Here is a 17,882-nt window from a genome sequence, read left to right as displayed (position 1 = left end):
ATTAGGAAGAGTTAAGTGCCTGCAAGTTAACCCCTTTATATAAAAAAATATAAATGTCATTCCAATATTATCTTTTGAAGAAAATATCGTTGCATAAAAACATACCTATTGCATTTTTCAAAAGTATGCATACCTAGTTGTATTCTAATAACTTAACGGTATTTATTTTTATTACAGATCATTTTAAAAAACAGTAGGTAAGTATAATTATATAATTTACTGCATTTTTCCTTATGAAACTGACATTGATCCATTCAAAATCAAAAATAAATAGATAAATGTTAAGAAAGTTGAATGATTTTGTAATTTGGACACTACACATCAAATTGTCAATTTTGAGGTAGTCTATTTTAAACCGACATATTTAGTGAGCCTTACACCGTTTTGGCTATTTTGACTAGACTCTTTTGACTGGATGTTCCAATCGGATGCGGTTGTTTTTGTTCGGGACATTTTGACGGGGTACTTAGTGAAAAACGGAAAAATGCAAATTTTTCGCGTAATTGAAATGTAAAAACAATAAAACTTCATGAAAAATCATGTAATTAAATTACTCAAAGGTGTGCATTTAAAAAATGTGGAAAAAAAATGTTTGGTTTTAAAACTTGACGGCCACTCAAAATCTAATTACTAGCTTAATATAAGAGATAAAAATTTTAAAAATCGTGCTAAAAGTTAACATAAATAAACTTAATCGGATGCAATAAACAAAAAAATTTTAAGGCAAATTTAATGGTTCAAGTATCAAGTCACTAAATTTTAAAAAATAATATCTCTCACGATATAAGCCTCCCCCAAACCAAAGCGAATATTCGCAGCGAATTCGCAACGCCCTCGCTATCGCTGTCGCTACCGCTTGGATTTGATGCGAATTTCGCGTTTGGCCCCACACCAAAGCGTCAGCGACGCAGCCATAGACTAAATAATTTTATTTACGCGCCAGATTTAAAATTGTAAATATTATTAATATTTTACGCCAATTATTCTATAATTTTTATGAATTAAATATAAAAAATACACGTACACTATAGCGCTTTCAGAATTGCTACAACTTTTACCCACTTTGCGTAAAGTGTATTTTAATTATCTGAAACAAGGTGGCAGCATTGGATGCAGCCATAGACTAAATACATATACGAATGTCAAAGTGACAGTTGTGTGTTGACAAAATGTACACGTCTTCTGAATGCTTATTACACGCTGAAGATATAATGAGATGGCGTGCGACAAATTACATCGACATTTAATATAACCTTACTTTATAACAGGGCAAGATTGCCATGGCTCATATGTAAGATAGATTTACTCAGTTTCATAACTGCACATATTATAAATAAGCATTTACCATGAAGGGTTAACAGGATTTGAAGGTAATATGCTATTGAAATAACATGTCTCCGTTATTTGAATTGTAGGTTTTGACTATTTTGCGTTTCTACGCAGAGGGAGCGTACCAAAAACGGGTAGGCCAAGTCTTCTGCGCAATGAGCCAGGCATCAGTAAGCAGATGCATAGGAAACGTGTCCGATGCTATAACAGCAGTGCTTAGTAATACTTACATACAGTCGCCATACAGCGCTGACAGTCTTTAGTGTTGTGTTGATACCCTCTGATCAATTTATACAATATTACAATGTACATGTCATGTAACTAGAGTAACTGCGCATAGACACAACAAGTAAATTACCTACTCAATAAGAATTTAACGGGAATATTATTTTGTGTCGGTAAAAATATTTTTTAATTTCAGACTTCAAGAAAGGGCAGGTTTCCCGAAAATCATTGGGTGCATTAACTGCACCCATGTGCGAATATACCCGTCATACTTGGAGACTTTCAAAAATGAGCGCAGAAAATTTTCTGTAAATGTGAAATTCGTAATAAAATCTATGTTGTTTCTGATACATTCATATTCATTACGTATAATATCATAACATGACATTTATTTTTATGCAGGTATCTGACATGGACATTCTGGCAGTGAGTGCCAGATTTCCTTTGAGTGTTTATGACCAATTCATATTTAGTGGATCGTTGGTAAAAACTGAAATGAAACATCTACAGAACGACAAGAATTGGGAATTTTGTTTTATTAGGGAAGTATGTTAAACTTTACTTTACTATGGCAGTACCAGTAACAAATATTTTTGTTTGGTTTATATTCATCCGTATTTTGTATAGGTACTTCAAAGGAATCAAAATTTTGCATAGGTATGAATATGATATTTAATGAAACAGTTTTTTAATTATTTAAATCCTGATTTCTAATATTTTTACAACTTTCAGTCGAAAACATATTCAAATTAACAGACTGTGTATATTGAAATCATTCTAGTGCCACCATAGGCCAACCAGACTCACTACACGGCTGCCCGCTGTTTGACCAGGGATGTGATTGAGTGTTTTTGGATAATGGACCACACCAGATCGCATAGCTACAGCAACAAGTGCAAGACCAACCGTGGCTATACATACAGTATACATGTATATATTAAATATAATTTATGTATATTTATTTATGGCTTATACACCGAAACAAAATATGTCACTTAACTGTACTTGAATATTTTTGCAGGATCATTCAATAAAAAATACTTGGTTTAGGTTAAGAAAGTTTTAATAATCATTTTTGCACAGAATACAAGAAAAATATTTATATAATTATTAGAATTACAATGAGCTTTAAAAGTAACACGATATTGTAATAAAATGGACAAATATGAAAAAAAATAACAATAAATTGTATATAGATAGGTAGACAGGGTTCAGATTCTGCCAGTGCAGGCGACTCATTTAGGTGTCAGTATTGTTACTTTCAAATGACAATAACACCGTTCCAATGTGATTCGGTCGTGCCAGAAGACTCTGTCCTTCCTCTATTTAGTAACCGGGCATTTTACAACTTTAAATGAAAATTAAGTGGGTATATAGATAGTATATTTTTTCTAGTATAATATTATTTAATTAGGTGACTTTTTATTTCTTTATTACTTGAAATGGTGTTTATATGGTAGATGGATTATAATGGTTTTGAAATATAGTTATTTTTGTTAATTCTACTTTAACTGAGTCATTTACCTTGACAGCTGTTTCGGCACATAAACTCATTTTCGGAACATTCAACAATAATTTGTGATTATAAAAGAGCTACAGGTCACGTAGCAAATTAAATACGCTTAGTTAAATAAGAAATACGTACCAAATATTTTACAAAATACACCACATACATCCATCGAATATGGTATATAAAATACAGATTCAAGTATCAAATAATTCTTGGATAAATAGATGTTTATGTAAGTATATGTTTTTTTAAATACTTACATGATACTGTGTTGTATAACATTTAAATTTATATTTTTGATTTTGATTTACATACTTAAATGTACCTACATAAATTTGTAATGTACAGTAGGTACTTAATTACATTTTTAACATTAGGAAATTACCATTATTCGATTCTATCCACCCGCTATGTCTATAATCACCCCAACGCTGGATAGAAAGAGACATCACACAAAATTGGCTGTTTGATAATAAATGGTAGTTGAAAAATATTTTAGAGTATGATTATGTCCATAGAAACAGGTTTTAAGTCATTCATATTTGTCCGAATAATGTGTAGCAGAAAAATAGAAATTTTAAAAAGGGTCTATTCAGTATTCACCCCATTCTACGGCAAACATTTTTCTTAATAAAAATAGGTACATCAATAGAGGAATCATAAAATGGACCTTGGCCCTCGCCCACGCCTTATTCATCCTTGTATATTATATTATGACACTTAATGTTTTGGAAAATTCATTAACATTGTGCACAAATGCCACTTTTGTTGATTGACACTTCACTTAGTTGATCTCTTTGTTCACGTGAAGTACAATAAAAGTATGTAGCAGCGAAGAACTAGAGACCGAAAATAGTAGAAGGAGCTAGAAGAGGCTTTCATCTAGCAGTGGAATGACCCCGACTGATGTTTATGATGAAATATTATTTTATTCCTGTTAATGCCGGGGGTTTCATTTTTAATTTCTTCTGGTGCTTTGTACCTACGTTGAAAGGTTGTAGATCTTTGCTAAAATTAAATTCATCACAAAGCATTAGTATATCTCCAACATCATTCAGGTAGGTATCCATGATGATAATATAATATTATGTACTTAGAGGAGGTACCTGACCTTTATATTTACATGCACATAAAATTATTAATCTTATTGCCTAATGCAGACCAAGATATACCTACCTACATAATATTACATGAACAGAAGTTTAAGAACATCTCAATTAAGTTTAAAATGTTTGTAGGTATACAAATTAATGTGAAACAGAAAACATTGGTTATGTTAGGTAGGTACATGGAACATGTAGATATTATCTTGGTTCGCGGTCGGCACTGGGCAAAACCAGTTTATTAGCTCAATATACCTATACATAATGAAGGAAATATATACCTAGTAGGTATATAGGTACTGTCACGACCTCGGACTTCGGGCGTCTCCAGATACACAAAGACATCCCCAAATGGGGACCATACGGGGGTGTCACAGTACATAATATCGTTTTTGTGATTGAGGTCTCTTGAGATCAAAAAACAAACACAACCTAGGTATGTCCTACTGTAAATAACCCGATAGTAAGTAGTATGTAAGGTTTCTGGTCTAAAACCTTACAAAATACCACAATGACGACATGGAGTACCTACTTATCTACCTATATGTATATTATATCTTTAGCTACAATAGAAATGCTATGCTGCATAATGTTAGATGCAAAAAAATAATCTTAAAGACTACCTATCTAACCTAAAAAAATATTATCAACGAATATAAAATGGGTATTTACGTGACCGATACCGAATATGATTGAAGTAGGTATTGTAAATGATACCTAATTATAACATTATTGATATGACTGCTCGAAAGTCGAAACCAAAACGTCAAACGATCGCAATAAGTTAGAACTGTCAGTGCTCTAACATTTAGGTTCTTCGTCACAATGTGTTATTTCATGTTTTTTACGAGTATTGCTGGCACCATTCATTCTGCTCTGCGAGAAGCTGAAGGTCGAGAAGGCTTGAAAGTCTTGGTCGCTCAAAGGATGACAAAATTTAAAAGTGGTTAAGATCCTCAGCAATGAGTATACAACCAAGGAGAAGACAACTAATTTGGAAGCATCTATATGAACTTTCATCGCATTTATAATATTTTTATCAGTATTGCCATTCCATATGTTTTAGGCTCACTAGGTATTTTTAAATTACATGTTTGATTACATTGGAAATCACATTCATCACACGCAAATGGTTTTTCTCCTGAATGTGTAAGTTCATAAGTTCTTTCATTGAATAAGTTCATGTTATTTGAATATGTTTCTGATAATTCTTCCATATACCTTCTGTTGAAAATAATGTAATTTCTATAGCCCATATTCCATTGGCAGATTGCGTCTGGCCCCATCGTCTGCCACGACTGTCAAACTCTATTCTCTATGGTTTTCAAGGATCGTGAGCGATCGGGTCGAAAGTGGAAAATTTCCTATTATCCGTCGTGCGATCCTTTCATTATCAAGCGAAGATTGCCGAAAGCGTACGAAAATAGCCGAATATGCGCCTGAGTCATGCAAACGGTCGTTCTTCATTCTACTGCCAGTTGAAATATAGCCATACTTGCTACAATAAATTAGTCTTTGGATTATTCGATTTCGATATTCGAATTACTCAACTGGTTAGGAGATTCAAGCTCGCCCAGTTATTCATGATGTAAATTAACAATAAGTATACAAACTTTCTATAAATGTCAAACGGCCGCATAAATTTTAACAGATCTGATGCTCGCTAGGTTTGACAGCTGACAGCTCAGTTTTGTTGACGTAAAATTGCGCGGGAATGCGTTCAGTGTAGCCACCAATCTAAGAAATATCTAGTTTTCACTCAACCTATATTTTTAATAATAGCAACACTAGTATTATTTTAACCAATCAAATCAAGGACCAACGAGATTGAATCGTTGCGTGTAATTGAAAATAGCTAGCGACAACGGTTGGCGTCGATCGTTGGATCGAGTTGGGTCTGTGCGTCTGCCAATGGAATATGGCCTTAAGCCATTTTACCATAATATTTACAAACTTATTTCGGAAGTCCTATATTATTTTAGCTCAACTATTGAAAAATAATAAAAATGTTAGGTAATAGTATTACAAAGATTTTACCACTGCATTTCATTAGTTAGATTCTTATCTAAATTAAAACTGTAAACATCTTTACAGTCTTCTGATGTTGGTAAATTGAACGATCAAGAGTTACGTATTTTTAACATAATGAATAGCTGCTAAAGAAACTATGTTTTAAAAATCGGATGAACTTGATATTTTTATATTGCAAACGTATATAAGTATAGACATCTTATCCGTGGTAAACTCAAAATACCTAAACTATCAACTTACCAACTTTTGGCAGCATCGTATCGAATACGTTGTTTAAGAACTCATAAACTTACACATTCAGGAGAAAAACCAGTTGCGTGTAATGAGTGATGACTTTGAAATGTAATCAAATATGTCATTTAAAAAACCTAGTAGTCTTAAAACATGTGGAATACAATACTGGCGAACACACTAACGAATTCGATTTATGTTCATATAGATGCTCGCAAATTAAAGTTTTAAAAAACACAAAATGACACATTCCGATGAAAAATCTAATAAATGCAATGTATGTTCATATAGATTTTCGCGAATAATATGCGTACTTGCCGGACCGAGGATTGGAACTAGGGACACTTGACGTAATATGCCAACGCTTAAGCCGCGCGGCCATTTTTGGTGGATGGTGAAAAACCTTATAAATGCAATGTATGTTCATATAGATGCTCGCAACTAAGTCATCTTAAAAACTAACAAATGACAAATTCTGGTGAAAAACCTTTAAAATTCGATGTATATTCATATAAATGCGTACGACTTTGTTGACTGAAAAGACATGAAATGAATATGTACATATTATATAGAACATACTCGTGAAAAATCTTATAAATGCAATGTATGTTCATTTGGATGCTCGCGACGGAGTAATCTTCAAACATATGTAAAGATACAAAATGGTGAATAACCTTTTAAATAAATTGACTACTTATACGGAGGCTCGGCACAAAATTATCTTAACGCTCATAAAACGAAACAGGAGAAAAACCATTTGCGTGTGATGAATTTTATTTTGAAAGTAGTACCTAAACAAATATGTCATTTAAAAACTCATAATCGTGATGAGTTTAAATATAAATGTAAACAGATATGTAAGTAGGTACGTTGTTTAAGAACTAATAAACACACACATTCAAAAGAAAACCATTTACGTGAAACAAATGTCGAAGCCGTCAGAGGCAATATTTTTTTAAACAACCTACAAAACTTTATTTGATATCGATTCTGAATAGCATAATATGAAGTGACTAACACTTCTCTCCTAACATAACACCTACCAGAACTACAAGCATACGTTGCACCACCTGGAGAAACAGAGAAAAAGAAGATGCAAATATTATTAGGAAGAGTTAAGTGCCTGCAAGTTAACCCCTTTATATAAAAAAAATATAAATGTCATTCCAATATTATCTTTTGAAGAAAATATCGTTGCATAAAATCATACCTATTGCATTTTTCAAAAGTATGCATAACTTATTGTATTCTAATAACTTAACGGTATTTATTTTTATTACAGATCATTTTAAAAAACAGTAGGTAAGTATAATTATATAATTTACTGCATTTTTCCTTATGAAACTGACATTGATCCATTCAAAATCATAAATAAATAGATTAATGTTAAGAAAGTTGAATGATTTTGTAATTTTGACACTTTTGTGTAATCAAATTGTCAATTTTGAGGTAGTCTATTATAAACCGACATATTTAGTGAGCCTTATACCGTTTTGGCTATTTTGAGGAAACCTTTTTGACTGGATGTTCCAAACGGATGCGGTCGTTTTTGTTCAGGACATTTTGACGGGGTACTTAGTGAAAATGGAAAAATGCGAATTTTTCGCGTAATTTAAATGGAAAGACAATAAAAATTTCATGAAAAATCATGTAATTAAATTACTCAAAGGTGTGCATTCAAAAAATGTGGAAAAAAAATGTTTGGTTTTAAAACTTGATGGCCACTCAAAATCTAATTACTAGCTTAATATAAGAGATAAAAATTTTAAAAATCGTGCTAAAAGTTTACATAATTTAACTTAATCGGATGCACTAAACAAAAAAATTTTAAGGCAAATTTAATGGTTCAAGTATCAAGTCACTAAATTTTAAAAAATAATATCTCTCACGATATAATCGATAAAACAAAAAAAGCACGCGCACAAACGTAAGCCAATAATAGACAAATTGATGACTTAATAAAAAGTTAAAAAAGTTTGTTGGGTGGTTCTACTTAACGTTAATTAAATATTTCATGTAGAATAACTCACGCACTATATGAGAAAAAAAATAAAAAAGTATAAAGAATTGCGCACTAGCTATGCAACAAGAGATTTAACTACAAAATATTTTTTTAAACCCACCCAGTCAGGTTTTGCATACAAACTTTAAAATTAAATAGCGCGCTGAATATAGGTGAAAAAGCAAAACAAAATCGTGCACTAACGTTCACTATCAACGCACAAGTGTTTACAATTAAAATTTAAGGAAAAACACATGTTTAGTGACACAAGTATCCAGCATTTAGCTGGGTCACCCAAATTGAAATGCGAATAACCCCCTTAATGTGCGTGCACAAACGAAAAAAACGCGTGCACAAACGTGCACTAACGATGCACAAACGAATGCACTCGAAAAAAGTTGAAATTTCAACATTGGGTGACCCAACGTTTAGCTGGAACACCCAATTTGAAATTGGAATTTTTCGGTTATTATAGGTGCACAAACGAACAAAAATCGTGCACAAACGTGCACTAACGATGCACAAACAAATGCACGCAAAAAAGTTGGAGTTTTAACATTGGGTGTTCCAGGTAAATGGACCTATTTAAATTAGATTTAGTGATATATATATTTTGTTAGTAATGACCATCAACACATTTCTTAGATATTGGAGTCATGAAAGGATGATAAACAAAATGGTACGGCATTTTGTCTAGGGACGTTACTGGTTATGGCTCGCAAATGAGTACTCAGCTTTAAGCTTAAAAATCCTTTATGAAATACACTGTTTCCTAATTATTGTTGGTTAATTAAGTTTTGAATCTAAATTTGCTGATCCTTTATCAAGATAGTTTTTATTTAATCTATTATTCGGAACGCTGGGTTCGAGTCATGAGAAGGTCACAACATTATTTATGTGATTTACTTAAAGCCTGGATGTTTGTTTCTTCTTCTATTTGCACTTTTTGTTCACTTCTATTTCTGATTACACTTCTGTAATCAAGACTTATGGCATGTTATAGTTTTAAATATTATATATTACATATATATTGAACGTATAAAATAAATAGAAAATCTAAGTGTAATATTGCGATTGTCATTACGTCGCTATAGGATTTGTTTCCCGAATATCCGTGTTTGTCGAAATCGACATTTTAATGCAGTTCAATTTCTTTTATAGATCTCTACCGAAATCATTTATAAAAACAATATATTTTTATCTAGGAACAGATGTATTTTTTTAAAAAACCCGAATACGCCATGTTAAGTTACAATTACTCCGTGGTGTTCTCCCGAATGTCCAACTATTCGTACCTGAATATCCAAGTTAATTTCGGTCGAAATATATCTCTGGCTGAGTGTTTATTTCCCGAATATGACTTAAGCCAATCAAACCGCGCTCACGCCGTGCATCTCGCTGTCTAGCTCTAAAACAATCACGCCCACTTTCATATGTTTCGGCCGTGCGGAGACTTCTTTCAAATTTCGTCTTATTGATATTGTTTTTAACGTTACTACTGTTTTAATAGTGAATTCATCAAATTTGAAGAGATCATTCATAGCTGATACATCACCAGTTCGCCCTGAACTTACAGTAGAGTTGTGGAAGTGAGTATTTTAACCTAAATAACTGCATTTTGTTTTGATAAATGACACAAAATCCCAACGGTTATATGAATTCTACAGTATGACCCGGCAACTAATATGACGTAAAAAATAATTATTATTTCAAATTATTATTAATCAAACATTGTTTGTCTTTATTTTACTTTTAATCTAGGTATTTCTATGAAAATAAAGGCGATGCTATTATTTATTTTTGAATGCGCTGATAGTTAATTTATTTTAATATGTATGTTAGTAACCGTTTATTTGGTGGATATTACATACTTAGAATATTGGTACCTACCTAATATTAGCAGCCAATGGTAATTGATTTATACATGCTATTATTTTGTGTTGTTATTCCTTACAATAGTAAATATATAATATTTATTTGGTGGTTTGTAATAAGTTTAATTGTCAATTATAGAAATATATAGATATAATAATATACAGATATATATAAATAGATTATTATTTTTTTTGGAAAAAGTATTAATATAAAATTGTTAGCAAGTACGAGTAAGTACCATCATAAAATATTGGAGAAATGACCGTGACGGCGGTTAGTAATTGAAGTAGTAGATACCTTATAATATATTTTCTCAGAATTTATTTAAAAAAAATATGTAAGTATGTTCAATTATTAGAATGGTACATTCTTAAATCTTGTGAATTATTCGTTCAATAAAAAAATAGTTAATTACTTAAAAACTATATTATTACTTAATCCGAAAAAAAACCGAAAAAGCGATTTCCGCATGTTAATATTACATACGAACTTGGGTAATTACGATCATTAAGTATTTAAATAGTAGAGGTAATTATTAACAATTATCATGTAAATAAATATAACATTTGAGGCGCGTACTTTTTGACCACTCAGTAATCTGTGGGCCGTGCAGCGATACGCTACGGTCTTAAATCCCGAACGTCCATGTTTTGTCCCGAATATCCATTATTCTGAGAGAGCGCTAAAAATTCCCGAATATCCACAGTGAGTACTTGTAAATAAAACGCATGTTCTGTGCATTTAATGATTTATACCAGTATATTATTCTTGGAATCTTTCTTAGATAGTGTTGCAATCATACAGTATTGAAAGAATGATTGATACATCTACTGATATTAAAATATACGACAGTGAAATTTGTTTTTCGTCTCCTGTAAAATTGACATTTGGTCTATTCGGGAAACAAATCCTATAGCGACGATTAGTTACTGTCATCAAGCCCCATGCCTTGTTGCCGTGTTAAAACTATATAGTGACACACCCTTGGGACGTTGGTCCCTTACTAACGTCCACCCTGGAACATTTGAAAGGGCTAAACAGGTACTTAACTTGATCCAATAGTCACTTGGATAAACGAACCGTATGCCGAAATTCCGTTTAAAACGATTGTTTCCAGAAGTAAATCTCACGTCCTATGCTTTTTAAGCTGTTTGTGAAAGACGTGGATGGAAAACCTGGTAAGGTGGTACGGAACATGATGATTGAGGTTCACCTTTTGTGTAGATTTGCGTAAATTAGAATGGAAGCCTGTATATAACATGTGAATAATTGTATATAATAGTGTGTTAAGTTTGAAAATAGAAATCTGTTAGTCATGTAAGTATTTAAATTAAATTACAATATGTATTTCTCCACCGTTGATTCTCCTGTTTCGTTTGAACGCGCTATCTCCAAAATTTTGTATTATGGACATTAATCCAATTTTAAAAATTTATGTTTTTTTCCAATTGTATTTTTATCTTTTTCTGTTCTATCTTAGATCACTCAAAGTATGTATAAATTTTAATAATATTCTTAACACACATAATATAATATTATATATTATATACTTATATATTTTTAAAAATGTCCCTTATGTCTATAATTATTCAACATTCTTCCTCATTCATATTAGGTACTCATATTTCCCTTATATTTACGTTCATCTTACTTTCTATCTTGTTAGGCTTAACTATATTTTTATACTTTATATACATGGAAAATGTGCTGGTTTCAATAACTTTTTTTAAACATATATTTGTAATCAAAATGTAACAGTTTACTGAATCAATATTTCGCGTAATTAAATTTATAGTGTTGTATTATAATTATAGTACGGTTGGTATCAATGATTGAATGTTATCGTAGGTATAGTAGGCCTTGGCTAACAACTTTTAAAATGATAAAATTGGCAACGGAAATGGATGGTTTCACAAAAAATGATCGATAACTTAGGTACCTAGGTACTGTCAAACGGTAAATTTTCACTATGGAATAATGTATATCTCATTTGACAACAGAATTTCATAACACAATCGTTGGTCATAACGAATATCAACACAGAAAAATACAATAATAAAAACGATTTTGTATCTAAATAGGTATATTTATTATTTTAATTAGTTTCATTTACCATACAAATAATTCTAAATATTACAAGCTGAGTAGGAATTATTGCTATAGAAATTCAATACTTTATAAATATATCACCAAGGATCAAATTTGCAACTGTTCTCGAACAAGAACTTCTTGTCCACGAGTTAAAACCATGAACTTAATATCCCGTGCAGTGCAGCTCGCATTTCGTTATAAAACGAGGTACGCCCTTAAATTTATTATTTCATGACACGCTCCCGTGGTGTTATGAAAAATATGTGTAAAACGATCAGGACTGCAGTTACAATTATTATTAGTAAACTATAGTGAATTGCAAAGAAAAGAGTCGCGTCGAAGGAGTCGATACATTATTTAAAACACGCATGCCGTGCGCGCGTTGCCGCCATGACAGGTACGTCACTGAGAAGTCTCCTTTATGCATCTACAGACTTCCTGTTATCGCCAATTTCTTCTTATCGGACTTATAGTAGGTTAATAACTATTCTTTTGGATACTAGAAAAGTTGATAATGTAATTTCCAGCCCTGTCAAGCTGTTTTGTTATTTTATTTAGAATTGTTGAGATAAATAGGTTTTTCTAGATATCTCTATATACATATTTAAAAACACAACTTGGTGATTTATTTTAGAGAACCTACCTATTGCGCTTGTAATAGAATGCATGGCAATGGAAAGCGAACCTAGTTTATCTCTATTTAAATCTATCTCAATTTTGTTATTCTGTAATATGTATAACCGCATATCGACTTCTGATGCTCTTCATGGTGTCTTATGAATAAAATTCGGCATAGGTGATGGAGGGGGGTTAAGGCTGTATCTCAGTTGACGCACGGTCTAAAAAGATCGTGGCTAGGCGATGCGCGGATTGCAGGTCGCGTGTGCAAATGACGCAAGCCAAACTAAATATAATTTGTCATATAAATCCAACATACGTCCATTTTATGTACTGTGTATTGTTCTATTAGTAACAATAATAATATATTCATTGACATGTTTTCTTTTAAAAGTAAATGGGTAACGTTTTTAGTTATCTTTACACGATTTAAGAAGAAATACGCCCGTCGTTATCACGAAACAAAGTGACGTGTTTCCAGCTAGACGTTCTCTTTCAGAATGCGAGCGAGTTCAAAATTTCGACGCGCCAATAGTTGAAAATTATTTTCCGTTTCACTGATGTATCACCTTAAGGTTTTAGTGAGTTTATTGATCTAATTATTATTGATTTCTGCAAGTGAAAGATTGTTCGTGGTTTTTCACCAGAATGTGTAATTATTAAATGTCTTTTGAGTTGAATATTTGCAGATTTTTATAAAAACTCACATTGCATTCAGTGTTTTTTCATCGGTATGCATAATTTTATGTCTTTTGAGTACACTAATTGTGAAGAATTTTTTAAAACATACATCGCATTGGTGAGGTTTTTCACCCGTATGTGTCATTTGATGTGCCTTTAAATGATAAATATACAGAAATTTTTTAAAACACACATCGCATTGATGTGGTTTTTCACCCGTATGTGTCATTTGATGTGTTCTTAAATATCTAATTTGCAGAAATTTTTTAAAACACACATCGCATTGATGTCGTTTTTCACCACTATGTGTCATTTTATGTGTTTTGAGTTCACTACTTGTGATGAACTTTTTAAAACACACATCGCATTGATGTGGTTTTTCACCTGTATGTGTCATTTTATGTGTTTTTAAATGATTAATTCGTAGAAATTTTTTATAACACACATCGCATTGATGTGGTTTTTCACCAGTATGGATCAGTTTATGGTTTTTGAGTTCACCCTTTGCGATGAATTTTTTAAAACACACATCGCATTTGTGTGGTTTTTCACCCGTATGTGTCATTTTATGTCTTTTTAAATTACCAATTTGCAGAATTTTTTTAAAACACACATCGCATTGATAACGTTTTTCACCAGTTTTAAGATGGTTAGACTTCATGCATGAAACGTAGTGATTATTTAAATGTTTTACAGTTTCAAACACTCCACAACAATTATTACAAATAAAGTTACGTGGAAAATATGTAACTCTTCCCAACTTAATTCGAACCTCCTTTGGCAAGTAGAATTTCTGAAATTCATGTTTGATGTTCTGTTCATCGATGGTTATTTCCGAATGCTGCATCATCATTTTTCTGTTTTTATTGATTGCATGTGCTATTTTGTTGTTACTCGGGTCATTATCAACCGTATCTTTTTTAACGATATCCAGTGGTTCACTCTTGCGTACTGCAAAACATTTATGGGTAGAAATCTACAAAAAGAATAGGAATATTAATAAATCCAAAGCAATACTATCTATAAAATATCAATTAAATATACTTATGTTCTAATGTTCTCTAATATAGCACTGATATTACGTCGCTTGTTAAGTGTTTTTCTGTTAAAACGATACGTTACACTGCGCCACTCGTTGACATTTATGATCAAAATCTTTTTTTTTTAATACGGTGAACATTACAAATTATATGCTATAATTACAACATGGCATGGATTAGTTTAGACATTAAAAAAAAATAACAAGGAAGTCACCAAATGAGTTAGCAGACCCTATTTTAAGAATTTATAAAACAATACTCACTTATACTCATCCTGACCCAGGTGAAATATGTCAATATCTGAAGTGATTTGGTTGTAAAAACTTATTGCCCTCCCAATTGGCATTACCAATGGCATTTTAGTGTTATACCTTGGGAAAACAAACAATCGATGCCTTCAACTCCTAAGATAATTATAAGAGACACACAAACCAATGCCAACAAGAAGTGCAGAGTTTTCATTTACGCTGCGTATAAGTCGGAAAAAATATGTAGCTAAATAAAAATACTTAAGTAACAGTATGTGAGCATACCTAATGATTAGTATAACTAGTACGGCAAATCTTCATGAATAGAACAACGCTAATAAAACATCCAAATTTACTTAGAAAAGCTGTTGTCGATTTACGCAGCTTATAACTGCATTTTAGGGCAAAATTGCGTTTAGCAATGAGGCTCATTTTTGCTTAACGGCTTTGTTAATAAGGAAAATTGCCCACACGGAAAAGGACCACTTTAGAAGACTCCCTAGATCCACAAAAAAGCACCGTTTGGTGCGGTTTACAGGCTGGTGGCATCGTCGAACATTTATTAAAAAATGGGTCCAAAGCTCCACGTTAAGGTCAATGGATATCCCTATCGAACTATGATTTATATTTTGTTTTAATACGGAATCTTTCGGCAGAACAGTCATTTCAATAGGATGTGCCAAAGAGTCACCGCAACCATCGCCTTATTTAAATCAAGATTTGGCGATAGATTGATTTTAAGAAATGAACCTGTCAGTTGGAATACAGGGTTGTGCGATGTTATATCTCTGGATTACTTAGTGTGCGGCTTCGTGAAGTCACTGGAATAAGCTGATAAACCAGCAGTATTTAACGTATTAGAAGCCTACATTTCCCATACTATACGACCGACAGTGCTTTAATAAAAGTAGACCAAATTCCGCGCCCAGAATTTGCTTGATTGAGAATACTAAGGCCACATGCCCGAAATCATTTTCAAATGTTAATGCCATGAAGGTGTCGATTTTTCGAAAAAAAAAAATTTAATTTAACTTATAATCTTTTTTACAATTTAAAGTTTCATCGGACTTAAAAAAACAACTAAGCATACCTCATCTAATGGCTTGTATTGTAGGTAAGAGCAGCCAGGTTGAGTTAATTCATCATTAATTTGGTGCATTGCATTCTCGACAAATTCTTCTTTGACGATAACTCCCTCATCATTATTCTCATACTTAATATTCATCAGAACGTTTTCACGCTTCTGAAAATAACAACATTATTAATATTATGTAACAGTATCATGATTACGATTAGCCAGAAAGAGTTTCCCAGAGCTCTTTCTTCCATCGGTGGCCCCCAAATTATGACTTAATTTGGTAGGTAAATGTATAATCACCGAACGACATTCCAATGTTATGGGCAATCCGACAAAATAGTGCACTCTTGCGGTCATTCTTGTTTGTTTTAGTTCAATTAAGAGTACATATTACAGATGGCTGGGTTAGTTTTTTAAAATGCATTAAGCCTTGCCTATACCAAAACAAAATAAATAAAAAATATTCTTCCATCCATAAAATATCAAAAATTCTGTATGATATAATAACATATTGAGGCTTAGGTTCACAGGGATTTTGTTAAATTTTAAAAACTATCAGTTTATTATTCTAGTGTTAGTTCAATGAAAATAAATACGTAGATACGAACGATGAAGTTTTGTGTGCACCATATTTATGTTGAATATTAGCAGCCTATTTACACCCTTTGCCGCTGGATGATACACATTTTGTATTACAATATATATATATATATATATATAAGTTTAGTATAGTATACAGATACGTATCAGATGACAATATATTACAATACATTATATACCTAACAACAATAATCAAATGAGCATATATATTATATGGGTTACCTGTGAACCACTGTCAAACGTTGAAGCATCAAACTTTTCATACAAGTAACTGCTTTTGTCGACGGCTTGTGCGCATGGAAAAGTCACTTCACCTAAAGTCAGCGACGCATCGTGCATACGTTTATGGTACTTCAAAATGTGCGCAGTTGAAAAAAATTTACAACACACGTTGCAAACAAAATTTCTATCGAAAAATGAAGCTCTGTGTAACCTTAGACGGACTTGTTTCGCAGAAGTAAGCGCTATTTCCTTTTTGATGTCCATTTCTTGCACTTCAATTTCACCAAATAACTGTGCAGATTGTCTCTCAAAGATATCAGGTGCAATCATACAATACATGTCGCGGTTTACGAGCGGAGTCTGTCAAGAAATAAAATACAAACATAAATCAATCAAAACATTTACACTAACAATATAAAAAATCAAACGACATAAAGAATGTAAAGTTTCTAGACTATGACCACCTAGAAGAGCAATTTTTTACGAAGCAGTATCGAAGTCATTGTATGAGAAGGTGATTAGAATTTATGACAAATTTAATTTCTAATTAGATTTTGACAAACGCGTCTGAAAGTGGTGGAGGCTTTTGAGCTTCATAAGCTTCGATGGTTGAGGCGCTAATTTTGACAGATGGTAAACAGATTAAAAATGTTGAAGGGCTCTTTATTTTTTTTTTGTCTTTTACATATTACCGTTGGAAGTGTTGTTTTGTATTTAAATTTTCAATTATGTATTTATTTTGTTATACAGAAACATATGTACATATTATATTATTATCAGGATTGTAAAATACATCGGAAGTTCCGTTCACATTCTCGTGGGTACTGAATATTGTAATAACACTATTATAAGGTAAAATATTGAAGTAAGCATGTTCTTTAACAATCAATCGTTTTAAGAATTCAGCGATAACTAATAAGTACTGATTAAATAATATGATAATGTCATTACCACATTTTAGGTTATTTTACACGTATCCAAAATGGAAGTGATTCACG

At 32.1% G+C, this 17,882-nt stretch overlaps 1 protein-coding gene and 1 long non-coding RNA gene across 5 annotated transcripts; one reads left to right on the top strand and one right to left on the bottom strand.

The window, feature by feature from the left end:
- Nucleotides 1-1,163: 1,163 nt before the first annotated feature.
- On the top strand, nt 1,164-3,189 carry LOC147068721 (uncharacterized). Of its 4 annotated transcripts, XM_085951864.1 has the most exons (4): nt 1,164-1,291; nt 1,751-1,862; nt 1,957-2,100; nt 2,336-3,189. In XM_085951864.1, exons 1-4 carry the CDS (start codon nt 1,281-1,283, stop codon nt 2,381-2,383), a joined length of 315 nt encoding a protein of 104 aa, XP_085807990.1. In that variant the 5' UTR covers nt 1,164-1,280; the 3' UTR covers nt 2,384-3,189. The 4 variants fall into 4 exon arrangements, 1 of the variants encoding a protein (XP_085807990.1); XR_015071289.1 differs by lacking the exons at nt 1,751-1,862; nt 2,336-3,189 and having other exon boundaries at nt 1,957-2,329; XR_015071287.1 differs by lacking the exon at nt 2,336-3,189 and having other exon boundaries at nt 1,183-1,370; nt 1,751-2,329.
- A 10,279-nt stretch (nt 3,190-13,468) lies between these two features.
- Nucleotides 13,469-17,244, bottom strand: LOC147068720 (uncharacterized). Its single transcript, XR_015071290.1, has 3 exons — nt 16,885-17,244; nt 16,075-16,227; nt 13,469-14,672 (listed from the first exon to the last, which is right to left on the bottom strand). It is a non-coding gene; the product is annotated as an uncharacterized LOC147068720 (long non-coding RNA).
- Between the last annotated feature and the right edge of the window lie 638 nt (nt 17,245-17,882).

This window comes from Rhyacophila brunnea, unplaced genomic scaffold (genome assembly GCF_057557595.1).
Source record: "Rhyacophila brunnea isolate RB1 unplaced genomic scaffold, BYU_Rbru_1.0 scaffold_259, whole genome shotgun sequence".
Classification (NCBI taxonomy): Eukaryota; Metazoa; Arthropoda; class Insecta; order Trichoptera; family Rhyacophilidae; genus Rhyacophila; species Rhyacophila brunnea.
This window is presented reverse-complemented; position numbering and strand designations above follow the sequence as displayed.

What these genes read in the sequence shown, in the direction of transcription:
- LOC147068721 (XM_085951864.1), top strand. An exon ending in ATGAGCGCAGAAAATTTTCT is followed by an intron (nt 1,863 to 1,956) that starts GTAAATGTGAAA and finishes ATTTTTATGCAG; the next exon opens with GTATCTGACATGGACATTCT. An exon ending in AATTTTGTTTTATTAGGGAA is followed by an intron (nt 2,101 to 2,335) that starts GTATGTTAAACT and finishes AAATCATTCTAG; the next exon opens with TGCCACCATAGGCCAACCAG.